The sequence below is a fragment of the Dermacentor andersoni genome, chromosome 5 (genome assembly GCF_023375885.2).
Source record: "Dermacentor andersoni chromosome 5, qqDerAnde1_hic_scaffold, whole genome shotgun sequence".
NCBI classification, from domain to species: Eukaryota; Metazoa; Arthropoda; class Arachnida; order Ixodida; family Ixodidae; genus Dermacentor; species Dermacentor andersoni.
This window is the reverse complement of record NC_092818.1, coordinates 185,184,247-185,211,881: the sequence shown is the minus strand read 5'-3', so window position 1 is coordinate 185,211,881 and position 27,635 is coordinate 185,184,247. Positions and strand designations below refer to the sequence as shown.

The window sequence follows — 27,635 nt, the reverse complement described above, 5'->3', positions numbered from 1 at the left end:
TTGAACACATAGTAACCGAGATAATCCCCAAGAGGAAGCGGAAAGCTAAAAGTACCTTCATAGTTAATCTATACAGCCCACCTAAAGATAGGGGAGACTTCATCAAACTCTTTACAGAAGCAAAAAAGCTAGCGGGACAGAACACCCTGATAATAGCCGGGGATTTTAACGCAAAAAGCCCGCAATGGGGCAGCAGAACTGAAGACAAAAAGGGACGCAGCATCTGTGCAGCAGCAGAAAACATAGGCTGCGAACTACTCACAGATGAGGGCCAACCTACTAGACAGGGGAATAGCGTCAGTGTGGACACATGTCCCGACCTAACTTTTGTCAGGGGCGCCAAGCAAGCGACATGGGAAAACTTGCAAGAAAATCTGGGAAGCGATCACTACATCATTAGGATCAGCACGGAAGCAGAAAGCATCAAGAGGAAAATTGGTAAGGCAACCCTAACAGACTGGGACGCCTTCCGAATCCACTGCAAACAGCTAAAAGGGGATATAACTTCAGTAGAAGAATGGAGCCAACAACTCCAGCAAATCAGGGACCTCTACACCAAAGAGGTAGATCGAACAGAACAAGCGCCGGAAGTGGACAAGCGACTCCTCAAACTATGGGAGGCACGACGGGGCCTAACCAAGCGCTGGAAGCGCCAAAAACTAAATCGGAAACTAAAGAAGAAAATTGCTGAAATAACACAGCAAGCGGAGGAATATGCAAAGCAGCTGGCGAGACAGGGGTGGCAACAGTTTAGTACCTCCCTGAATGGCACCCTCGGCACAGCTAGAACGTGGCAGATCCTCAGAACACTAATGGACCCAAGCAAAAGCAAAACAGAAAGCAGCAAATCTATTCAGAGACTAATTCACCAATATGAAGGGACCGAAGACCAGCTACTCCAAGCAGTACGAGAAAAATGCTATGGGAAAGACTCGGTGGAATGCTATCAAGGCGACTACCAAGGAGAGGAGAACCCCACAACAGACCGGCCCATCACAAGGGAAGAAGTTGTCGAAGCCATACGAGCAACCACGAAGAACACGGCGGCAGGGGCGGACAAGATTCGCAACTCGCTAATACGAAACCTAAGTGAAGAAGCAGTAGACCAACTCACCATCTACCTCAACAAATTATGGGAAGACGGAACAGTCCCAGCGGAGTGGAAACACGCCGTGGTGGTCATGATTCCCAAACCAGGCAAGAAACTACAAATTGAAAACCTCAGGCCAATCTCGCTCACATCGTGCCTCGGCAAGCTGTTTGAGAAAATTGTGACCCGACGAATTCAAACGCACCTAGAAGACGGAGGGTGGTACCCCAACACCATGTTCGGCTTCCGGGCAAACCTATCCACCCAAGACATCCTGCTACAACTAAAAGAAGAGGTACTCGAACCAATGCCGAAAAACGGGGAGAACGTCGTCATGGCCATCGATATCAAAGGGGCCTTTGATAACGTATCCCACGCCGCCATTATGGAAGGACTCAACACTACCAACTGCGGGAAGAAAGTACACGCCTATGTCAGAAGCTTCCTCACAGATAGAACAGCGACTGTAGGCCTCGGAGACCTGCGGAGCGGCACCTTTCAAACGCCATGCAAGGGCACTCCGCAGGGCTCGGTAATTTCGCCGATACTTTTTAACATCGCCATGGTCAACCTTGCGAAGAAGCTCAACGAAGTCCAGGGCATCAGTCATGCCATATATGCAGACGACATAACCATCTGGACCACCGAAGGATCACTAGGGAACAAGCAAGAAGCGCTACAGAAAGCCGCCGCTTGCATCGAGGAATATACGCAGCAAAGAGGCCTCAGATGCTCCACGGAGAAGTCTGAGCTCCTCAGAGTGGGAAGGCACCCAACAGATGCCCCACTCGAAGTAAAAATCGAAGGCCAGAACATTCCGGAACAGAAAATGATCAGGATCCTCGGCATGTGGTTGCAGGGCAGCCGGAGGTGCAGCCACACCCTCTGCCTGCTGAGTAGAGCAGCTGGACAAGTGGGCCGCATGATCAGCAGAGTTGTGCACAAGAGATACGGCATGAGAGAGGAAGATACCCTCAGGCTGGTCAACAGCCTGGTGGTCAGCCGGGTCACATACTCCCTGCCGTACCATGTAACCATCAAAGCCGAAAGAGAACAAGCCGAAGCAATCCTTCGGAAGGCATACAAAACAGCCCTTCATCTCCCAAGAAACACATCCAATGACAAGCTGATGCAACTGGGAATCAGCAATACGTTTGAAGAACTAAAAGAATGCCAGCTCAAGGCACAAGCGCGAAGGCTCAGTAACACAACAACAGGAAGGGCGCTCCTGACAAAGTTGGGTTGGGAAATAGAAAAACCGCAAAGTAGTAGGGCAATAATACCGGACCTACTAAGGAAGAAACTACGTATACAACCTGTCCCCCGCAATATGGACCCCAATCTCCATACCAGCAGGCGACAGGCTAGGGCAGAATTCTACGAAAGAACGATGGGGCAGAGAGACAACACATTCTACACAGATGCTTCCCTCTATCCAAAAGAACACAGGAAACACGCAGTAGCGGTAGTAGCTAATAATAAAAGCAAACTAATCACGAGTCTCACGGCAGCGGTATCAGACATAACCGAAGCAGAGGAAATAGCTGTTGCACTGGCAGCAGAGGAAGGATACAGGATAGGAAAATCCCTCAACATCCTAACAGACTCACAAGAGGCGTGCCGAAACTATATCAGGGGTAGAATAAGCAGCACGGCACTCAAGATCCTTAGTAGAGCACCGCTCTATGAAGGACAACCTACACACAACATAATCTGGATACCAAGCCACGCAGGGATTCAGGGCAATGAAGGGGCGGACAGCTTAGCTCGAGGCTTCACCATCCGAGCGGGTGCCTCAGTCCCCCCGGGAGAGCCTCAGATTACTTGCGGGGACAGTTATTCAGAGCTGCTAAACCTATATAGGGGGCGAAGATTCCAATACCCCCCACCACACAAAGCGTTGACGAAGGAGGAAGCCGCAGGATGGCGTAGACTGCAGACGGGTTCCTTTCCAAATCTTTACGTACTAAGCAGGATGTTCCCCACACAATATTGCGGCGTATGCCCGTGGTGCGGAGCAAGGCCAACACTATATCACATCACATGGGAATGCGAGAGAAACAAGACATTCCACAAACATACAACACCAAGTGCGGAGCAATGGGAGAGCCGGCTCACCAGCTGCGAGCTAGGGGTCCAAAGGGCCCTCATAGCACACGCAAGCGAGGTGGCCCGACTCAGTGGTGCCCTGGACTAGGGGCCCACCCAAGGCTGAAGAGGACCCAAAGTTTTCAAGAATGAAGACTTCGTCCTCAACTCGCTAATATCTTAAAGAAACAATAAAGTTTTCCATTCCATTCCATTCCTGCCTACTATTCAATTTAATGTACCCTTTCAGGTTTTTACGTCTATACCAACTGTACGATCCCCTTCTTCCATGTACACTTGCCCCCTTCTGCGCGCGTCACCCTCCTGTTTGTTATACCGGTTTCGGCCCCCTCCCCCTCTCCCTTCCCTCCCCCCCTTTTTTTTTTTAAACCTTTTTTTTTTCTTGAAATCCCCTCGACAACACATTCCGAAGTCAATATGCCTTTTTCGGCGCCTCAACCCAGAGTATCGACATCTCTGGATGCCGCCGTAACGATACCTACGTTAAGCGCGTGGGGCAGTGCCCCTTGAAAGAACATGCCGCTGCCTTTGTCACCCCATACATTGCACCGCAGACTCCTCGTCGCCACCTTAACTATTTCAAAATTACTCGACGTATTACTACTATGCTACTCAAGTCACTTTTAACTCATGTTTTTTTTGTGTGTGTGTCTGGGTTTTCTCCTTTCTCTTTTTTTTTCTTTTGTGTTACTCGCGCGCTGACCGCTTGAACGGCCGTTTTAATGCCTCAAAAACATGCCGCCAACGACTCCCCCTGAATACCTCCTAACCTTTCGCATCCCCAACACGCTCCCAAGCCCCCGTATTTCTTAGATTTCACTTTTCTCCTTCTTTTTCTTTCACTCCCCCCCTTTTTTGTCTGTCTTGGTGCCGCCCTGGCTATCCCCCCCCCCCCTTTTTTTTTTCTTTTTTTTTCCTTTTTTTCTGCTTCTATTCCTTTTCTTTTCGCCCCGCGTGCCCACTCTGACGCTCTTGTCCCCTCGTCTTGAGAATGAAGCTCACAGACGTCGGACGACAGCGCTTGTTTCCTCTTGTAATCTCTCTCTTTAAAACCAGCCGCCAGCGACAACACCCGCACGTGACGTCACTGCACTAACCCTTTAAAACTAACACGCCGAGGATGACGAGGCCGCCTTTGACGAAGATAGGTCCTCCTATCGAAACGTTGGCCAGCCTGTCTGAGGCACTTCATCCCTGTTTACAAACTTTATACCACAGTGTGCTATTCCATCTGTCAGCCCCTTTCTTGCTTTTGGACTATGTTCCTGCGGAGCAGATGCATAGCTTGAGAACAAATGCCATCGAAATAGGGCACAAAGTATTTGCAGATGCTTTTAACAAACATTTTGATAACATTGCAGCTAACAGCGCACGGATCAATGATCTTGAATACATTTTTCATCATTCCTGTCCTGTATTTCCTTATCCAGTTTAGGAGGGGGAAATGAATAATACAATTCTCATCCTAAGAAGCAGTAGCGCCCGGGATATTGACGGCCTTCAAGTTAAACCTTAAATATACGTTGCTGATCTTACATCTCAATGTATTACTTATGTCTTTAATTTCTGTTTAAACCAAAGTACCTTTCTTCATAGGATGCAGATAGCACTCGCCTTTGAACTCTTTAAGAAAAGTGATAACAACGATTTGAGAAATTACCGACCTTTAACAATACTTGCTGTGTTTTCAAATGTATTTGAAAAAGTTATATTAAGACGGCTACATGAATTGGAGCAAAAATATAATCTGCTAACCGACAGTCTGTATGTTCCCGTAAGGGGATGGGCACTCAACTCGCTTTGTTGGCTTAAGAAAAACGCCTACTACAGCATTTGGAGCAAGGCAAACTTGTGCTGGGCATCTTTATTGGCCAATGAAAGGCATTTGATTGCATTATTCAATCTTCTAATTCAAAAACTTGAACGCTATGGCTTTCGTGGCAATGCCGCATCTATTGTACGTTGTTATCTAGAATACCGCCGAAAAATAGTTGTCATAAATGACTATCACTCTGATCCACTACCTGTCACCTCAGGCATCCCACAGGGAAGCATTTTAGAGCCTTTTTTATTTAATACGTATGTGAACGGCATTGTTGAAATTAATAGAAGTGTTAAGTTTATCACGTACGCTGACGACACCAGCATATTGCTAGGAGGTAAAGGTATCGGTGACCTTGTCGACTATGCTGATTTCACGCTAGTAAAATTAGGTGAATCTATTTCGATAGGAATTTATCGTGGCAACATCGCTTATCACTTATTTGTTCTAAACTGAGGTCAGTAGCCTGGCTGTTATTTAATATCAAAAGTATTGCACCCTTGTCTGTAAAAAAGATTATAGCACAGGCACTAGGTTACAGTGTGTTGAGGTATGGCATTACAGTCTTTGGCTTTTGTTCAGATCGTTGGAGATGCAGGGTCGACCGGATTATAAGAAACATTCTTAAAAATGTTGCGTACAATTCCCCAATAGTAACATCTGCAAACATCTTCCGTGAACTTGGGCTACCAAACTTCCATTCATTACTTATAGAAACAGTTGTCGTTAAACATTTCTGGAATTCCGCTTTCAAACAAAAACGTGCCGACGCAAGGGAACTTAGAAAACATCTCCGTTATGTACTTCCGCGTTCAGCCACAAGGTATGGCGCGGCCAGACGCTGTGCTTATGTGCCTGACATATTTAACAAATTACCAAAAGAAATCTTTAACGCGACATCAAAAAGCACGCTCAAACACTTCTTAAAGCAGCTACAGTAAAATTACCCTCTTGTACATCTTTTTTTTTGCATCGCAATATTTACCTCTTCAACTTTCGTTATATGTAGATAACCAAATGTTATCTTGATCTTTTGAATTTTTTGCCTTTCATTTCTTTAATTTTTTTATTCATCTTTCATCAATTTATGTAAATTTTTTGCTTTGTCTATTACATTCATAGGCACGGTCCTACAAGCCAACTGAGGCTTAGACTGGCCTGCTTGTGTGATTTTGTATATTTTGGGGCAATAAACATTATTATTATTATTATTATTATTATTATTATTATTATTATTATTATTATTATTATTATTATTATTAAATAAAGAAGCAAATAAAACGAACCAAAGTAGCACAACAGACCACCGACAATTAACTGGAACTGTGCATTTTCGCCGCTGCCGAATGCTGCGCGCATACCACGTCGTCGTAAGACGGAAGCCGATAAATAACGCGCCATCGGTCCCCGTCCCGCTGGGCAAACAACAACAGAGGATGTGAATGGAAGTGGGCCATCCAACATTGGTGGATCACGGAGGCAATGAAGCTGGCGTACGGCCTGAGGAACTGAGAGCGCACGGACATGAGGGAAAGACTAAAAGAAAGGATTCCAGTCAGGACAATGAAGCAACTTCAGTCCATTTCCTTGGACCACGGCAGTCTCAGGGAGAAGAAGATGAATAGCAAGGGGAAAGCTCATTCCCCCCAAAAAACTACGATTAATGAAGCTGGGGAAGAAAAATATACATCTGCCAAGGAGTCGCTGTTGCAAGCGAAATCATTTATACGACGTCGCCAGCTTCATCTGCCAAATGGAGAGACGAAACAGCCACCCAGACTCCGATTCGATCTTGGCTAGTCCCTCGGTAGGTAGGAATGTTTACCCTGTAACTATTTGCGTTACTAAGACCTTTTGGTACTCTCTTTCCTTTTTTCTCTACTGCGTTAGCATTACGAGCCTCAAAGTGAAAAAATTGTTTGCGTGAAATGTGGCAAGTCGGTCAAGCGATAGAGGTGGTTTGGAAAGAGCTGATATTATTATTATTATTATTATTGTTATTATTATTATTATTATTATTATTATTATTTGTTTTGAACACATATACACAGCTAACAGGAAAAGGGAAAGCGAGGAGCAGGCTGGCAACTGCCACCGGAAGGGGCACAACGCCTGCCTACTCTTCTGAAGGGAGGTGATAGCAACACAGAAACGGAAGATAGGAAGGAGGGGAGGAAAGAGGAAAGGAAGAGCAACAGGACAAATCCAAAGACTACAGTAGAACACAGTACAGATCACACACAGCAGGGCCGGTCAGTGAAGGTCACGCTACTACAGGATATTGAATGTTCATGCTACAAGCGTGAACCTAAGTTAACTCTAGAAAGGTAACTAGAGCGCGATGGGCCTGATCACGTTTAGATGCACAACCATTGGGGTATAAACATTCTTCGAGTGTTGCACACCGCAGGCCAAGGAGATGATAGTTCCTCAGTAGCGACATGCGCTGCGCTCAAATATAAGGTGCTGAAGTGTCTCGTAGCAGCCACAAGACGTACACAATGGACTTGCCAGACGCCCTTGTCTGTATAAACGTTCGTGCACGTTCACGCAACCAACCCTCAGCTTGAGTAGTTGTGCTCTAGCGCGACGAGGCAAGCCTCGACCCCGAACACGGGGCGGGAACGTTCCATTTGCGACGCGCTGATCTCGATGCTGCTTGAGTAAGTGGCGAGGAATCAGCAGACGAGCGTCATCAAGCTTGCACAAAATTTCTGGGCAGTCACAGTTGTTATGAGCGCAAGTTGAAGCGAGCCGATCAGCCTCTTCATTTCCGGCGACTCCTACGTGTGAAGGTATCCATTGAGCAACGAGAGATACCCCACGTGATGTAATTTTGCTCGCAGTGTCAGTAATGCTGCGCACAAGTGGACAATCAATATCACTGCGTTGTAACCTGCTAATGGCAGCACGGGAGTCCCTAAAGATGGCAACCTTTGATGTAGTTAACTCCTCTTGCACGTATTTCAATGCAACATTAATGGCTGCTAGCTCCTCAGTTGTTGACGAAGTTGGATGAGGTATTTGAAAGATACGCCGCACTTGAGTTGAAGGGCAGAAAAAAAGCTGCAGAGGCGCCTTGACCATCGTTGTGTAGAAATGCATCTGTGAATACTTGAAGATAATCTGTAAACTTTTCGAACCTGTGAGACTAATTAATAATTTATAATAATAATAATAATAATAATAGTTATTAATTAATAAAGGGAAAATCAGTCAACCACCTGATCGTAGCGCCTTGCGGGTTTCCGCAGTACTATTACGTCAGAACTGATATATATATATATATATATATATATATATATATATATATATATATATATATATATATATATATATATATATATATATATATATATATATATATATATATATATATATATATATATATATATATATAGTGCTGCTTCAGACCACCGTCAGCTGACTTCGCCCCTCGAAGAGGCAGGACCTGTGACTAGTCAGCTTCTGAACGACACTTTGAAACGTGGTAAACGCAGTTCTGGGAACTCAAAGTGGTGTGACGTAGTGAAGTAATGCAAACGCATTTCTCTCGCATTTACCGCTATGTCGCCACTGAATTGCTTTTTCTGAACCAGCTTAGGGAATTCGGCATGACTGAAATGATGCTGCCCGTACATGTGTAAAACGACCTCTAAGGCGGGACAGTTTAGGGAGCGCTGCAGTTTCTCATACGAAATGCGCGACATCCACACATACGGCGCACATCTGTCAATGATATATTTTATGCATTCTTTAGAACAGGTCTAACGATAAACTTTGACAAAAGGTGACGTAACGCCATATAAGACAGTGGCGTGCTTTTACACCTGTACTTAGAAATGCTTATTTATGAATTATAGTAACATTAAAAATTTTACTGAAGGAATGTGATGCGCACTTCGCCTTAACAATTTTATTTTCATTTATTTATTTACAAACACTGATGTCTCCATTTCGAGACATAGCTGCAGTGGGCATATGCTTCTGTACAAATAGAATAACAAACACTGATATTATACAAGCAGATTAACAGGTTATTAACTACTCAATTGACTCTTCAAAAGGCAATGCGCGTAGCGAACCATCCAAGTTGTTCCAAATTTCAACTGTCAGTGGTAGAAAAGAAAATTTGAAACAGCCTTTATATGTGCTGTGAAGTACGATGTTTAACGCATGGCTTCGTCGGGTTGCACGTGCGCTACGATATATAAAAGAGAAGGCTCCCTGAATATCGGATGACGTGTGAATGATCTTTGTGTGAGTAAAGCTAAGATGCGATCATGTGATGGAGGTGAAAAGCTGTGTCGTAGCCGCCGTAAATGATTCTGATTGTTTCTTTTTTGGACTGATTCCAAAAGGCTAATGTCACATGTGCAGTGAGGGGGCCAAACAGTAAAAGCGTATTCCAGTATCGGGCCAACTACTGATTTGTGAGCAGCTAGTTCACATTCCATTGTTGCAGTTCTTATAGTTTAAGGTAAACAAGTTTCCTAAGTGCTTTTCCAGAAATGTGATTAAGGCGAGCTTGTCATATTAAGTTATGTGAAAAAATAGCACCCAAGTATTTGAAGTCATTAACGTCGGACATGTAACTACCATTAGCATTGTAAGAGAAAGGTAGCAGCTTCTTTTTGTTACCATCAGTGAAACCATGAGATACCGATAAAAAGTGATGTTCTGGATTTTAATGTTGAAGGAAATTAATATTATTTAAGGAAGAATAAGGCAATTTGGTTCCATTTCGTTTAGACACAGGTTAGTTAACTCCAGTGAGCTCACCTTCTTTAACTTCTCACATGCGTTACTGCCCATGACGTGGATATCATAGGGACGCCCTTGTGACGCCTTTAGGAAAACTAGATGACAGGCTCTTTACAGAACAGAAGATACTGGGACTGTGGCCTTGTACGTGTGCTATGTGCAAGGTGACGAAAGCACTGCTGCGCTTCTTGACGTCTACCAATTTATATGGCCACCTGTAACAGACCTAACGATGAACACTGGTGCATGTGCGTGGATAGTGTAAACTTTCGTTTTCATATTTCACTCCACATTCCCCCTTTCTCAACGCAGAATAGGCAACCGAGGTCGGCCTGGTTAACCTCCTATTTCCGTGGTCTTTTCTCTTTATCTGTCTCTCCCACCCACGCTTCTTGTGCTGTGAAGAAACATACCTCTCACTGGACTGGCGTGCTCCGGACTGAGTCTGCACTGGTATGTTGCCTTGAGCACCACACTTTCTTCTTCTTTCCCATTCTTTACGTCCTTTATTTATTGCATTCATGCGTGGTTAGCGTTACGAAGGCTTATGGGCTTTTAATCATTTATCTTCTGTATTATTATTGATTGTCCGGGCTGCATGTCATCCAACAACATATTCAGCTTACACTGTGCTGGATTGAAAATTCCAGTTATTTTACGCTTCTACTTTCATAGGTAGTTTCAGGGACTGAGAGGGGCCCCTGTGACTGAAGAATACTTTTGTCCAAGCGATCAACAAATTAAAAAAAAATTGCCAGTTTCTTTTAAGTGGCCATACGTAGTTACGACTATTTTATGATGTTTTTTTGCTTTCACTTTTAGTCATGAGCGCAATATTCCCACAGTGGGTTTAAACGGAGAAAAGAATGGAGACTGAAATAAATCCTTGCAAAATAAAAACTACCTCTTCGATTATTGGTATAACTGCTGACGCGTTGTCACTATTCTCAACCCTCGCGTGCGTGTATTATCACTGTGAAGCAGCAGCCGCTTCAATGCTGGGTCTACAAAATCTAATTTGTGGGTCAGCCAAAGGCATTTACTGGCGCTTACGGCATCTCATTACAATGTAACCAAAGGACGCCAACATAGTGCCTCTAGGCGCGTTCAGAATTCATGTAGCGCCAGGAGATGGAGCACTCTTCCGTTATTGATGCACTTCCTTTGACCATCTGTACGCAGCAGGACGAAAGGAAACAGAAGGAAGAAATTTAGGGCTGATGGCCCTCTGGAGGCACGTGCAACAGCTTATTCGCAGCAGGGTTTGATTGGCCACCAGGCCAGCTTATGCTTCAATGTACACTACCGGTGTGCAAAGTGCCTTTAACGGCCTTGCGAAAGCGTAGACGGGCGACTGATCAGCGTCTTGGGAGCCGCTGCCGCAACTAGCCAACTTCCTCTGTTCCCCGCAAATTTTTTAATGTTTTGTCGGTCGTTCGGTAACAGTTTCCTATGGCCACAAGCGAGTCCTACTCACCTACGTCGTTATACGCAAGACTTCTTTACTGTTCCTTTTGGCAAACGAAGCTACCCCGGTAGGCACTCGTCATGGAGGACTATTTATTTAATGGTACCTTGGAAAAACGCTTCGCAGGAGACGATAAGAGATGTGGCACTTTCACATGGCACTAGCTGAAGTTTCCACTTTCATGCTTCGATATTTTTTTTTTCGTTCTCGCGTGTCAGAAAGTGAGAGCAATTTACTGTGTCTCGAGGATTGAATTCCCAGAAGTTCCCGTAGACCAAAACACTCGCAAAAGACTCGTGCTATGTAACCGTGCCGTGAACAAAAAAAAAAAAAAAATCGTGGTTGTGACTGGCGAGGAAGACGTGCCTTAAATTACATGCTTTGCAGTGCGTTACTTCATACTTATGAGATAACCCAGAATAAGACTGATGCGTGTCACATGGCCAACAACAAGGTCTCTGAGAGCGTACTTCTCGTTTTAGTCTTCATCATGAAATATACCACAATCTGGGACTAGTACTGAAATTTCGTGTCCGATTCAATTCTTACAAATGTACAGAGCCGATCAGGTGTGTGCCGGGCCCCCTTTAAGTTGGTTATGTCGTTCTGTGTTGTGTAGCAAAGCGCATATGCGGAGTCACGTTGGTCCCCTCGTCCGCAATACTTCTGTTTACGTTCTCGCATTATTGCCTATTACTTTCGGTTATTAATGAAATTGGGCATATTTGCGCAAAATCTTAACTCTATTATGTTCCTATCCTTGCTCCTGTGGGGGATGTTAAATGTGTATTTGACGTATTTCAGTGTCCTTTTTTTTTCCCTACGACGAGGAGCAGGCAATGCTACCTATAGACATTATCTTGTCGTTTTAATGCATTTGCAACAATAGAAATGGAAAGTTTGTATCTTCCTCTAAGCAACACTGAGTCAGCCTCAAGTTCGTAACACTTCACAAGTTTTTGAACACATGAATTAATGACCACTCTCAGAGACCAGCAGAAACAGATATCCTGGGGTACTAGGACCCCACTTTCGTGATCCATAGCAAAACATATTACAACATGTCAAAGCAGCAATGATGCAAACGTAGATAACGAAAGAACACTCACGGGCGAGAAACCTTAGGCAACAACAACAACTCCATCAAAAAAGGAAAAGAAACTATTGTGTTTAAATAAGTTTCATAAATTCAGAAGTATAGAATAGAATACCACTTCTCCCTATACAGTGTGGCATCCCGGCCTAAGAATGCCGTCCATGGCTAACGTGGTCTTCTCCAACCGAAAAGCAAAAGTCCTGAGGGTGTGTCTCGGCCTACCGAAAAACATGTAAAGTGTAGGAACTCTTGCAGAAAGCACACGCCTATCGGTTGCAGTTCTTCTGCAGCAAGGGTTTCGTCGAGTGCACATGCGCTTTGCCGCCGGAGTGCCGGGTCATCCGCTTGCTCCAGACAGCAGTCCCGTGGTGCGGAGCTTGTTCCCGCTGAATTATCAAAGCCCTCATATGCCGACGGAACCACCGTGGAAAATTCATTCATGGTTCATTGTATATTTCGTGCCTGGGTTCAAGAGCAAGAGAAATACTCCTCTTCCATGGCTGGCATATTTTCTTCCAGACCATGTTACCACCAGCTACAGGGCTCACCGTCGCATTTACACTGATGGCTCTGTTACGCCTGCATCATCTGTCATTGATGTGTGGATTCTGTCTGCGAGTGTTGTCATCACTACCGGTCTCAGTAACCGCACATCAACTACAGCCACTGAACCAGCTGCTATACGGGCAGCTTTTATTTGCATCATAGAGCAGACAGCCGAGTCTTGGGTCATCTCCACCTGCTGAAGAGTGGCCCTGCAGTCCCTGAAATCGCCACGTGTGCGGGAACAACTCGTGAAGGACATCAGACGCCGTTGCAATAAAGCGTGCGAAATGCAACACAGCGTTGTGCTGCAGTGGTTACCAGCCCACTGAACAATACAAGGCAACGTTCAGGCTGACCATGCTGCCAAAGCCACACACGAGACTTCAAGAGAAATTGTCCAGATGCCTTTCTCGAGAAAATACGCAGCGACACTGGTACCTGCACACGCTTGGCGTCCTTCTGTGTATATGCCAGCTACCAGTAGGGACTCCTAAATAAAATAGATCCCTCGTGCGACTTTTACATAAGGCGAGGTCTCTGCAGACAAGACCGACATGTCTTCACCGCACAAGACTCAACATGGCCTACACAAACTACTTCAGGCGTAAAATTAAGCTCACGGACTCGCCAATGTGCTCTGAATGTAATGCTCCTGAAGACCTGCGACATGTTCTGTCCGTGCGACTGCTACCGCTGCTCGTCAGATAGACTCTCTACGCGTCACTTCACCTTCAACGGGACTCCAGCTTCTCACTACAGCACATTCTCAGCCCATGGCAAAGCACCACCTGTGCATTACGTGCCACGAGGGCACTGTTTGCGTTCTTGCAGGCCACGAGGCTTAGCGAAACTTTGTAAATATCTGTACGGTGTATCTATGTACGTATGTGTGTATGTGTGACTGTACGTGCTGTATAGCGTTTATCACTGTATACACCGTAATCATCACCCAGCACCTGGAGCAGCATGTCAGGCGAACAGCCAGCCTAACACCTTCAGCATACCATTAAAGCTTGTTTTTCTCCGTCCGTCCCAGGCTGCCGAACGCCTGTAGAGCGACGGCGATTTCCCCGAAAATTCCACTGCGCAGAATCCAACTATATCGGGTGAAGCTCGTAGAGCCTTTCTGAACGCTACACATAAGCGGCTTCTCTGGCCGCTCCACGTTTACCCGGGACTGGCCGGGCATGCGCAGTTGACGCTGCCCTCGAAGTTGCTTGTTGGCGCCGGTATCAGGAGCGACGCTTCTGAATGAATCTGACAAGGTTGGACCCAGCGCAGAATCCACGCGCAAACGCGAATAGCATAACAGCACGAGCTGCCTTCTTCATGCGTCGAGGGCCTGCGAATGTTCCTTAAGAGGCGTCCATACGTCCTTAAAAAGAGAAAAGAAAAAAAAAGACGAAAGAAGCTGCAGTGTTCCGTGTGCGGCGCTGCCTCGTCTACATGAACACACCCTCAAAGTGGCCATGGCAAAGCCTCTTCTACAGGTAAGGCCTTCTTAATTCCAGAATAATGCCAATGTGCACTTGGATCGTACCGATCAATGTTCGCTATCACTTATATCTTTTGCAGGCGTAAGGCACACAGTTATGTGAAATGTTCTGTAATTTCCCTCAAAACTTGCTGTTCATAGTGTGTTTGAACCAGTTCGTCTTTTTTTCTTCAGATCTTTCCTTAGCTTCTTGATTTGAATTGAGTCCGAAATACCGATTTGTTTATCAGGCACGCCATAGTGCGGACTCCGGACTGATTTTGTCCACCAGGATATCTTTAACGTGTCCCTAATGTGCGGGACATGGGCGTTTCCGCATTTCGCCCCCATAAAAGGCGGCCGCCATGGCCGCGATTTGATCCCATGACCTCGTGCTTAGCAGCGCAAAACCAAAGCCGCTAAACCACTGCGGCGGGTCCCCTAGTTTCTCGCATCAAATGTTTTCTTCAATATAGCACGTTTTTTGTACCAACCTCGCTTACTCTTATCATCAAAATCAAAGCTTAGCTTCTCTATACCAGAACAAGTTTGTGTGCCTTCTCAATAGACGTCAATGCTTCCTGAGTGCTTCGCTTTGAACCTTGGTAGCGACATCGGTAATGTTGATCGTCCCTGTGATGTAAAGGTGCAGACTGCCTCTGGTAATTCCACGCATTTATGTCACCATTTTCATTTCAGTCACTTGAATATTATATTAGTCGGAATCTTTGCAAAATGTGACTTCGGGAATAATAGGTTATTATAAAAAAAAAAGACAGGAAGGAAAGAAACGCAACGCATGCTTCGGATGTGGGGGCCTAAGGTTAGGGCAGGGAGGAGTTGCGGTCACGCCCTTACGAGTGCTTGCTGTCTTCTCGTAGACAACACTTCTTTCCTTACGTGCACCTCTTATTCACAAGGTTTCTGTGCACATTATTAAAACCATGACTAAGTTGCGTGACCCCACGCTACTATTATGTTTTAAATGGGTACCGTAATTTATTAGGCGACACCGAACTGTCGTAAAGTGATACCTATTTTGAAGTTTCCTTGCTTATCGGATTCGCTTGTAAGACCACATGTGCGCTTTTACTGGGTACATGGCGTGTCATGTGCAGAAAAAAATAGCTCATGTTGATGATGCTTTTCTTTGTCTGAGCCGCTGTTGCCACGAATGTCGCAAAGCATGCGAAAGATTGTTAGAGGCGTGTGCTGTTTGTGTGGCTTCAAGAGACACTGAATTTTGAGCAGCAGAACAGAACATGTAAAGCGAGGACATTGATTTATTTCGGGCGGAGCCGATATAAACAGAAATGCGGCGTGTTTGCTTTATGAATTACACGTGGCGTCGTCGTCCGTTCGCCGATGCTGGCGCCAGCAGTTTTGTGTCCGAAGCGCTTTCATTTATTTGCTTTTTCTTCTCGTACCCCCTGCGTCGACCCTGTATGCATCCGCATCGATATTGACGAGCCCGTCCGCGCAAAGTGTCCCAATGCGTTTTTTATCGTGAGGCGCACTCGCCCGAGCAAACACTCCGGTTGCTTTCACTCAATCCAAAGTTGAGCTGGGGCCTGGTGAAGGGACTGCGAGCTTTGCTGCGGCTTGAACCAAGCGGGATAACACCACGCCCATGCACAAGTTTTGGGCCCTGTTCATTTTAGCACAGTGTGTTTCTCACGGCGCTATGCACATTCAGCATAGTCTAGGCTTGACATTTAACGCCAAAGGAAACAGAAGGAATCTGCCTATTCCAATAGTATCGTCACATGCAAAGTAAGGTTTAGAACTTATTTTCGGGAATGGTTTTATGAATCCCATAAACCTTTCATGCCGAACAGCCGAACCATACCTAAACAACAGCGGCCTTACAAACCATGCAAGCGTTCTGATGTGATGATTTCGTCTTTTCCACACCATGTCCTAACAACGTTTGCAGCGCTGATCTTGAGGTGGCTGAAGCAGTAAAAAAAATATATATATATCGGAACTCTGCGCGCCAGAACTACAACGCGATTATGAGCCATGGCGTAGGGGTGGATTCCGGATTAATTTGGACCTCCTGCTTTTTTTTTTGTTTGTTTACTGCGTACCCAATGCACGGTACTCGAGCGTTCTCGCATTTCGCCCTCATCGAAATGCTGCCGCCGTAGCCGGGGATCAAACTCGCGACCTTCTGTTTAGCGACGCAATGCCATAGCCGCTAAGCCGCCACTGCGCGTCAAGCGGAAGCAGCAGCGGCTGCTTCCGCTTCCGCAGGGGCTGCAACGCTGGTTGCTTATATCGTAGCCAAAAGCGAGTGCATTCTGTCCAAAAGCGAAACGCAGGACGTGGTTTTTCTCTCGTCTCTGTGTCGTGGTGTCGCTTTGTGTGAATGCTCGAGCGAGAGCGCCCCTTAGCTTTTATCGTGCCATTCCAGCCGGTGAAAACGCATGAGCGCCGACGAGCCGCATCTCTTCCGCCATCTGTGGAAGGACGGGTTATCAGCACCCGTTATCAACAGCTGTTTTATGGACGCTTCGCACATGGTTTTACTTCGTATTCGGTAGCATTACACGAGCCCCATCCTTCAAAAACGGAAGGAAAGAAGGAAAGCGCAGAAGAAAGATATTTTTTTTTATTCGGAAGCTTGCCCTTAGGCATAATACAAAGCATGTCAAAGGTACACGAACAGATTTGACTCGCGCAAGAAATGTAGAAGTGAACGATGATATGGTCCATGAATACAACGTTGAAGGTCGCGTGGGCGGTCCCGCCGAATGGCTACGTCCATAGTAGGTGTGTCACTGTCACATTATGGATTTTTGTGTCACAAAATGCGTACGATGCTCTGTAAGGAAGATGATACTTTTGTGGCTAGAGAGCGGTCACAGACGGGGTGAATCCGAACCCGACCCGCAGCCTCCTTAACGTAACCTCCTCTTGGTGGGCTAACGCAGCAGGGAGGTCTTACCTACACGGAGGTGTAAGAGCTCGTGTGGTACGTCGGAGGTTTTCCTTTTCCCGGATCAGTCGTCCGCAGGTGTCTTCAGGAAAATGCGGCAGTGGGTACGTTGTAATCTGTGGTTGAGTTGCCAAATCTGCTTACATGAAGATTAAATGAACACAGTACCTTGCAGTCGGGAGAGCATGCAACGAACGTAAGTGTAACGGTAGAAAACATTGGTGTAAACTCGTGCGTTATACTTCGAAAGCGTTTTGGGTGCATCTGTGATAAATGGGGGAGGGGGGGGGGGCTTGTTATTGGTTATTGATTCCTCGCAAGAGCTGCACTTTTATTTCTGTTTATATATTTGTTATTGGCGTCTACCTTACATCGCATCGGGCAGCTATATGACAAGCACTGGTATAACAGGCAGTGAAGTCATTTGTACCGTGTCGAAGCTTACTAATAGAGTGCCAAATTCCCATAGAAGATCGAGTTTTGTTTTTGGAATGTATCTACAGTGACTGTGAATCGATTGGACGGCCTTGATGTGCAAGTATTGAACTCCCTAAAGATTGAGCCATCGCAGGAGATATCTTTACTTTGCAGCAGATTGCATTTCATATGAATTTTCCCGGCACAGATTATAGTCTGCATCAAAAGTTGTTCGGCCATGCCTAAGCGTGGCGTGTATTAAGCAAGGTGCTGCGTCATATAAGCATGGACGACAAGAGCATAGAGATGGGCGCAGATGCTTTTATTTCGATACAGTTCAGTTGCAATGAAGCTTATCAATGTAATCGGCAAGCTGTTGCTTATTTCCTGCTACGAAGAAGGAAATAAAACTTGTAAGCTAATAACAAAGCTTCAATAAAACTGAGAAGTGGTTATTGAGGAACTAAACACAAATAAATGGAAACAGCACTACTTCAGAACACCACCGGCTTGTCAGAGACATTGTACATTAAAGCCCTTTCAGGTAAGCCAGTTTCAGCTGCTTTTTGTTGTCGATATGGCAGCGATGCTCTAGCTTCTTAGGAAGCTCTCCCATGATGTCCTAAAGAAAAAATAAAGTTTTGTGCTCAAACGGTTCAGTGGGCTATCACTCTGTATTATCTTTATTTTTACCCAGGCAACAAGCCTGCGTTTCCTTTCTTTTTGTCCGTCAAGCTGGCAAGTTGCCAGATCCCGACGCTATATCATCGCTAGCACTTTTGCTTAAGCAGCCCATCCGCCATCTCGCTTTGAGGGTGCGGCGCACGGTCGTTCGGAAATGGCTTTCTGTGCTTCCGCCGCTGAAAAATACTGCGCTGTATTGCTTCGGCGTCACTGGCAGCCTAGTACGAATGCGGTCCAGCTGATAATATCACGCGCATATAGCAGTGACGTAGAAAGAGGTGGTCATAGCGAAATCGACTGCCATGCGAGCATAGCGTGCTATAACTTTGAGAGCGCCTCCATCACAACCCCTCCGCCGCTCTCACTCCACTCTTACGTACCGTCACCTACTTTAGCCAGAAGCCGGGATATTGACCGTTTTCTCCCGAATAGTGTAGTGCCAAATGGATGGTCTCGAGCGGCTAAGCAGCGCTGGCACTTAAGCCACGGAGCGAGAGCCGTGGGTTCAACACCAGTGATCAGCGACGAGATCGTCCCCAGGATAGACAGAAGGGTGTGTACGAGAAGCAGCGAAGACTAACGTGCTAAAACTAAAGCGAGAAAGCAGGGGCTGCGCACGGAGGGTTGTTTTGAGTCGCACTATGGTAATAATTTCGTGAACTGAAGTAACAGAAGTGTGCCTCATAGAATAAGATTTTGAGTTAACGGAAACGATGCAGGCGCGGCCATACTCGCGGTTGCCGACCCAAGACGCGTCTCAAGAGCAGTGACTTCAAAAAAAAAAAAGAAATAAAAAAAAAAAACATGCGCCGACCATCGAATGGCGATGCACATTTATTACATTCCAATGGCACTCGACTTTGCAGAGGGGAAAGGAGGGAAAGAGATAAGTAGAAGGCAGGGAGGTTAACCAGAATAACGTCTGGTTGGCTACCCTACATGGGGGGAATGGGAAAGGGGGAAACAAAGTTAACAGGGAGAGAGAGAGGAGGGAAGGAAAGAAGGAGCGGTGAGTTCACTGACGTGTGTGGTCTTACAGAAATTGCATTAATAGTCACAGATGGTCACACAAGCCCGTCGTCCTTAAGAAGCACACAAGCCCCTTCACCGCTTTATGGGCCGACGGGCAATGGGGACGGTGTTCCAGCAGCACTTGCACAGAAAGCGGCCGATTCTCCAGTTTTTGGAAGGCTTTGACAAGTTCTTGTCTCTCTGGGGTGTATCGTGGACAGTGGCACAGCAGGTGGTCGATGTTTTCTTCGGCGCCACAGACCTCGCATGCTGCACTGTCAGTCAATCCAATTAATGCAGAGTATACCTTTGTGAAGCCAACTCCTAACCAAAGGCGACAGAGAAGCGTAGCTTCATGTCGAGGAAGTCCGAGTGGAGGTCGGAGTTGCAGGGAGGGGTTTAGTCGATGCAGTCGTGTAAGTCTTAAGTTTGGCGAGTTCCACTCGGTCAGTGCGAGACTGCGTGCCAGGTGGCGAAGCCGCCTTGCGGCGTCTGTCCTCGAGAGCGGAATTGGAACGCGGTGCTCTTCTTGATGTGCTGTGCATCACTAACAAGTAAGCGCTTCTTTAAAACACGTTGGCGGGCTAGTTGGTTAGAATCCATGATAGAGTGTATAAGCGCGACTGAACGAGGACGTAGAAAGAAATATGCACAGAGAAGCGCTGTCTCTGCGTATCTGTTTCTTTCTACGTTCTCGTTCAGTCACGCTTATACACTCTATCATGGATTCTCTAAAGACACGTGTTAGTGGGACGACAGATTGCGACGGTAGCTGTTGAAGCACTAAAGAGCGCGCGGCTTACAAAAGACTAAATAAAAATTCAGCGCCATTCTATACTCTGTGAAGGTGGATGACTGCAGCGGAGCTGTATATATGGTGATAAGTATGTTGATAATAAATACGTTGACTCAAATTAAAGGATAGACACCAGAATGAATTTTGTTTATAACGATATTTTTGTTGTTATATTAAAGCGCATACTCAGTGCATTTTTATTATTATTAAGTTGCTTTTGTGTGCTTCTTTTTCGATTTATAATTTGGTCACCAAAATGACTACCGCTTTATGATCGCTATGATATACGGCCACTGGCTCTGTGAGGACACTGGAAAGGTTCCTGGCCAACGTGAGGTGTATACACGACCGATGGCGCATCGTGGGCACATTGGTGTTTGTGGAACATTGAATGCCGAACCTTTCCACGAGAAACGCCACGAACCACTTTTCGTTGGACCTAGACAAGTCTACGTTAAGATCACCCGCAATTACGATGGGAGTGGAGTCGGTAGGAGTGATCCAACCAAAGGCCCACACGCTTGTTGTTTGCGGCGCGCTCTTCATCTTCATTACGTGCCAGCCGCCGTCGCCGCGCACATTGTCGCTCCTGTTCACGACGGTGTTCTTCGTAGGCGCGCTTTTCTTCCGCAGACCTCACCGCACGCGGCGTACCCATTGCACGGCTGGAAGGGAACTAAGGCAAGGTCACGTGGTTTGCCTGTAGAGCCCGTGACGTCCAACCGCATTCCCTTCTAAGCAGTGTATATTCCGGTTTTACTTTTTCATTGCGATATTTTTTATCACAATACGTTTTGACACTTCTCACAATTAAACGCACCTGGGGCATACCCGATGATACGCTTTTGCTTTTAGGTTTAGGTCTTTTAGCTCTGGGTGACCGACATCTTCTTTGCCTATGCCTACAAGCCACCAGAACTTAGCGTATAACAACCGCAATAAAAACATTATTAGTAAAGAGCGGTAGCTTCTAGAGTCAAGGCGCCTAAGTTTCCAAAGCGTGACATAATGAAACATTTACCGACCCTTTGGAATCGGCAGTGCGCTCTATTATTATTTTTAACCACTATGTTAGGCGTTATAAAAATTTGTTTGCTTCAAGTATGCAATACCAAACGCACATACGAATCAGCGTAAGCAATTTTAGTATTGAAATGCAGTGTTCATTAGCAGGGCAAAAGGTGTCATATATAAGTCAGTTTATCAACGTAAGGCGAAAAATAGAGAAGGAATGAGATAGACAAGCTGGAAGGTCGAGGTAAAATCAAAATATACATATTACACATATTGCGCACAAGAAACGAATAAATTTACAAACCTCCCGAACTCTCATAAAATGGGCGTTGTTTGTAAGCTTCCTTAATTTTATATGGGGCACTTTGTTAAACGATAGAATCGTGTGCGGACATGAGTCACTGTTCTGTAAAATCAGATTCTTACAGAAACCGATCACGCGAGAAAGCTTTTATATGCCGCAAAATGACGTAACGCGATGTCAATACTGATACAAATTTTCATGAAATTTTCCCACTTAAATTCAAGGCACTGGCATTCCATAGCTGTGATATAAATTTAAATGAAAAAGAAAAAAAAAAGGAAAGGAAATACGCGAGGCTTCTATAACCTCGCCGAAGCAAAGCCCGCTTTCCATTAAGCTGTTTCTTCCAAGCAGTGGCATTAGGAATTTCAAATGCCTGTATTTAAATCAACTAGAAGAAAGGGGATTAAACGAGGGGCCCGATTTTTATTAGTCATATCATAAGAAGCCAACAAACACTGACTCCAAGGACAACATAGGGGAAAGTGATGCCAACTGATGCCTTCAGGTAGCATGTGTGGGTTTAGTGACCAGTTGCCTTCACCCAAAAAGATCACGTTCTCGTGACGCCTGCGGCAAAAAGGACGTTCCACGTCCGCCGCCAAGGTCTGTGAGTGGTGGCGCTGGCTAAGACTCCCAGGGTTCAATTAAGCACAAGTAATTTCCCCTATGTTGTCCTTGGTGTCAGTGTTTGTTGGCTTCTTATGATATGTATTTGAATCAGACACTTAAAGTAGTCGCATATGGTACACCCATTAACTTATCCAAACGTTGACCGAATATAATGCTTTCGAGCAAGTGCTTAAATAAGAGTTTACGGATGCCTAATTCATTCACACGTAATCAATTCGCAGGTGTATTAGCCAAAATTGTGCCCTCATTTTAACAAATTATAACTATTACAGGTCGTCTAGGACAGCGGGCTAAACATTTGTAACACACACTTGTAACGTTCTTGAGTGATTGGACATGTAATTTACTGCCGAGGCTGTGTGTAACGCACAAACTTAAAGTTTTCCCACAAATCACTTCTAATTTGTCTCTAATATCCACCAAAAATAAACGAGGTTCTTTGTTTATTGCATCGAAAGCACCGGGAAACATGCTACTCGACTCGCGATTTAGAAGCTCAAATTGTCAAGTAAGAGTATTCAGTAAATATTCACAGCGCTCACAGCGAAGCCAGAAACGTTAAGCCTTCTTTGCACAACCCCGGAAGCATAGTCCGTATTTCCGCCGAGTGTAAACTCGGTGTCACCTACATTCCTTGTAGGAAAATAGTCAACATTTCGGTTAACGGCCATGAAACGGTTTCGAGAAATCGCAAGATTCGAACTCTTAAGAGAGCGCTTTAATTTTAGAAAGCCCAATATTATCTGACGGAAACTTTGTACACACATCATACATAGGGTACTGCTAGTTCATTCGCAATGTCAGCTTCGTTGTATACGGTGAGCTCTTTCAGGTCACTGGACAAACCTCCTAAAACCAAGCGTTGCTACCGTTTCGACATATCTCAGAGTTGAGCATTGCCTTTCTTATCAAGCGCGTGGGGGTCCAGCCTATAACTATTAGAAACAACTTATGCAAGAAATCTGTGTAATGTTTGCGAATGCATGCAGCGTCGGGGGTGCAGCCAGCGCGGAAACAAAGCGCTGGCCTGGGCTTCGGACCCACTGACCATGCTCTAGTTCGCTTGCGGGGCCGCCGCCTCTAGTGCCCCGCGTTCCCGTGCTTACGCTTTCTTTCTGGGCGATGAGCAACGCAACCGTTCGATATGCTTCGTCTGCTGATGCTGCTAAACGAGCTGCCCGAGTAGATACTCAGCGTGGGGAGTCAACTCTGCTGAGAGCCTGCCAATGGTCTTAGTGAAGCAGATGAGCGAACCCTCCGAAGGCTTCAGACCAATATACAGATCTTTCTCGCAATAATTCATTTCGGATACTCGTAATAAGATGGGAAGTGCCCAAACTGTGGGAAGGCCTCAAACGCCTTTCACGTGGTCTGGGCATGTACCCAAAGCCCTTCTCTCCCACCTTCCCTACCCCCCACACCAGAGACATTGGAGACCTCTCTCCGCGACTGCTCTGTCGGGACGCCCAAAGGGCCCTAGTACAAAGGGCGACAGCGGCGGCTGAGTTTTGCCGTGTCCCGGACTAAGGACAGCGATCCTAAGAGGCCACAAACACCAGCCACTGAAACCTCTCTTTATTTTAAATAAAGTTTGTTCCTCCTCCGGACCGGGAGCACCCGGTCACTCAAAATTAAATTCTTTGCCTCAATGTATCGCGAATTTAAATCGCCTAAGCAGCTGCGCTAAGAATTTGCATTATGGCTTATCGTAATCCTCAGCGAAATATTTTGTCTCGTACCCTTAGCCCGTAGTCGAAGTGGTTAGCTTGTCCTATCGTATAATATTCTGCTGTCATTTTCTTCATAACCTGTTTGTCCTTGTTGCCGACTGACGTGTTTTAGATATGCTGTGACATTATAGGGTTGCGTTATAACCGTAATCCGTGCTCATGGCAGAGAAAAAAAAAGGGAATATTTTAAATGTATTCTTAAATATTCAGCGAGAAGATAGGGGGAACCAAGGGGCTTCATTTTTGTTGACTTCAATTTAATGAAACCAACAAAGGAAGTTAAGGAAGAATAGGTGAACCTAAATGTTCCTTTAAATTTAGGCTCAGGAATAATAAAAGAAATGAGAAATGAAGATGCTCGAGAAGACATTAACGTATGTGGGAGGCGAACTCGCATCCTCTAAATTCGGATACAATGCTATACCATTGAGCTATCGTGGCGACCGTCCTCTCGTGCACTATCTCGGGTATTCATGATCATGGCCGTGGCTTCAGTGTTTCACTTTCGGAGCAAAACTCCATTTTTGCAAACTCTCCTGAATTTGCTGACCATGCTGCCGCTGGCACGAGACAACTCATACGCAGAAAATAATAGAATTAGTGCACGAGGGTGCGATCAAGCTTCAGGTGTCCTAGCAAAACAGCCCGATGATGTAAACACTGAGCCACATACAGCGGGTACTTCTGTCTCGCCAAGGACGCGAAGTAGCTTTTAGAGAGGATTAGCACATGCATCATGTCACGTGGCCCATGGGAGAGCACGTGCGCCGCCAAAGGCGGAGGAATGAAGCGGACTAGTGCTAGTCAGCCTTGCGAAAATATATATTATTGGCTTTTACGGGCCAACACCACGATATGACTATGAGGCACGCCGTAGTGAGGTACTTCGGATTAATCGGGACCACGTGAGATTATTTAATGGGCACCCATTACAGGGTACACGAGCGTTTCTTGCATTTCGCACTCGCCAAAATGTGGCTATACCTGACCGAGATGAAACCCACGAGCTTGAACTAAGCAGCTGTGCAACATTACAACCACCAAGTTACCACGTTGGGTCAAAGTTAGTAAAGAAACAAAACGAAAATACTAAAGGTGCACATTGCGATCCTCTCGGTTATGCGTGATGTGCTTCGACGGCGAAAAATAAGCTTTTAGACATAACGACCTCATGAAGTAAAAATATATGCAGTGTGTATTTCTTTCCATTCGCTGAGAGCTGCGATGTTCAAGCTGTGGGGTATGGCGGCGTAAGACTTGTAAATGACAGGTTTCAATGGCGAGACGGCGAACGACCGTCTTGCTACCTCGTTCCAAGATCGAGTGCTCAAAAATATAGTATTATATTCCTGCATATCAACGCTCCATTGGTAGAGTCACGATCTGTAGTGATATCATGGGTGCTTCCCCCCGAACAGGCGACACGCCAAAGACAGGTATACTATATACGTATATCCGTTGTGATTTTTCTTTCCCCACGTGTCAGGGGTTTTCAGATGAAAGATGACCATAGCGTATTTTGTCTGCTTCCTTATTCTTTTTTTTATATTTCTACAGAATGGTGTCGCAATACTCCATACTTTTCTTAGCGTTTCAGTTACAAAACAATATAGCTTTAGAGAACCAGTGGAATGTACTCGGTAGACTTGACGAATGGTACCGCTTGCATCTTTATAGAGTTGCTTTATGTTATGCTTTATTATGCTTTATTTATGCTTTATGCGACATGTTAGAGGCCCCCAAGACATGAGAAATAGAGCTATAGGAGCAGCTTCTAAGAGATCTTGTCATTTAATAAATACGCCTCGTCGTCTAGCGAAGATGTTTGAGAGCCATTGCCGGCTGGATGATAACGAGATGACATCCAAATTGAAGGCTTCTTAAGACGTGAACTTGTAAAAAGCCTTCTGACAATGTGAACCTTGCTCAAACACGTAGCTCTCACTTCGCCTTCTTATCAACTTCTCATAGACTGACTCCATTGTAGAAGATGTCATGGCAAAGTTAGATGGTTGAGTTTAGCGTCGCGAAACTGCACAGTGGGCCTTCAAAGGCCGCGGTAGTGGATTGCCTCGCAATAGTTTAGACCACATGCAGATCTTGAATGGGCGCCTAAAGCATGATATATACGAGCGTTTTTGCATTCCGGGCCCATCGGAATACGACTACGGGGTCACAAATAAAATTTGCGACCTCGTACTCAGTATCGCAAGCTAGGACAAGGCACAGGAACAATACGAGTTGACAGCATGAATCTCTGCATCATTTCAAAATGAAATCCTCAGAAAAAAGAATTGAGTTGACTTTTATTTCCAATTCGCAATTGTGGGGGGGGGGGGGGGGGGGGAGTTGAGGGAACAAAAAGTTAATGAGGCATTCCACTCTGTGAAGGCGAACGAGCAGCGAAACTTATCCGTTACCCGTTAAGCTTCGGAAGATGCGCCGGCACATGTGGGTACACGTAACCGTACGTCGTCGAGAAACGCAGAACCGCACCCTTTAGTAGAGCCTTTGTACACGCGTTGTACTGAACCGAGGTATGTTACCCTTTATCAGCGCCTCCTTACACGCGTCGCAGACTCGAAACTTCCCAACATTCTCGCCGGGCAAGCACCGCGTCAGCACATCCACCGCCTCCTGCCGTCGCTCTTCCGACCGTATGCTGTTGATTGCCGAGAGCTCGTTATCAAACCATAGGCGATCACATACTCGGCAGCTTGATCCAAAGTTGTGATCGAGAAAGTCTCTTTGGATCCTTGCGTAGGCGCCGTCGAATCCCGGCACCATGTCGTCGTGGCATCGACGTCTCTTTGGGGCATTTTCGGCGTCGCGATAGGCGTCGTCGGCTCTTGCTCGTCGCTTAAGTACCACATCGCGGGCACGCTTTTCTTCTCAGGCCGCCAGGTTGGCGCGACGTCGACGGTCTCTCTCCCACCACTGCTCTCGCTGTCGCTCCTTGTAGAGACGCTGCTCTTAAGGCGTACGGATCACGCGTGGCCTTCCCATAGCAACGGTGAAGCGATATGATACCAAAAATTTGCTTTCGTCGCCTTATCAGGCGCACACTACGTCATACATTCACAAAGAGACAGCTGTGACGGAGAGCCGTTTTAGACACCGGTGTACGTTAAACTGAACACCGACGCGGGCGGCGATATGCGTTTGCTTTCCTTGTTGGCTCATTCACTCTCGCTTTTTAGGGGAGATTCCTTCCCCGCCGACGCCATAAAACCCCGGATCCTAGCCATAGACAACTTCGCTGTAGAAGCTGCATGAGGAGCTTGACGAGCCCGTCGACTCATACAGTGCGTGGCCGTAATCACAAACAGCATGCATGACGGAAAAAGAAAGTAAGTGGAGACACCTTAGACTGCTTACGTGTAGGAATTCGAAAGCATTATACTCGCTTAGGCGAAATGTTTTAGATTGATGTTTTCGACATGCATGAAAGATCTTTCTGCTGAATCGGTGTGTGTGTTTGCGTACACGTTGACCACAGGGTGGAAACATTCGTACCATTTGGCTTCGGAACGATGAATTATATATTATGCCTAAGGGTAGGTCTATCGTGACTATCTCGTCTTCTTTTGTGTTCCCTTGCTTCGTCTTTTGAGGAGTGCTTCCGTGGGCGACCACGTTTCACAGCTGCGGCTGAAGTACACACTTCGGAGTGCATCACAATAGACACAGCACTGATGAAATCTGAAGATCAAGCGACGCGCGGGAGGCTGCGACG

At 45.9% G+C, this 27,635-nt stretch overlaps 1 protein-coding gene across 4 annotated transcripts in view; it reads left to right on the top strand.

Annotated features, from left to right (window-relative positions):
* Positions 1 to 14,007: 14,007 nt before the first annotated feature.
* Positions 14,008 to 27,635, top strand: part of LOC140218635 (uncharacterized) — a 505,865-nt gene continuing 492,237 nt past the window's right edge. For 2 of the 4 annotated variants that reach the window (XR_011894853.1, XM_072288473.1), the window contains exon 1: positions 14,008 to 14,385. Coding sequence is in view for 3 of the 4 variants with exons in the window: in XM_072288473.1 (XP_072144574.1) it covers positions 14,342 to 14,385 (44 nt within the window). In the remaining variant the exon portion in view is untranslated. The remainder of the gene's footprint in view (positions 14,386 to 27,635) is intronic. The other 2 variants (XM_072288474.1, XM_072288472.1) reach the window with 2 other exon arrangements.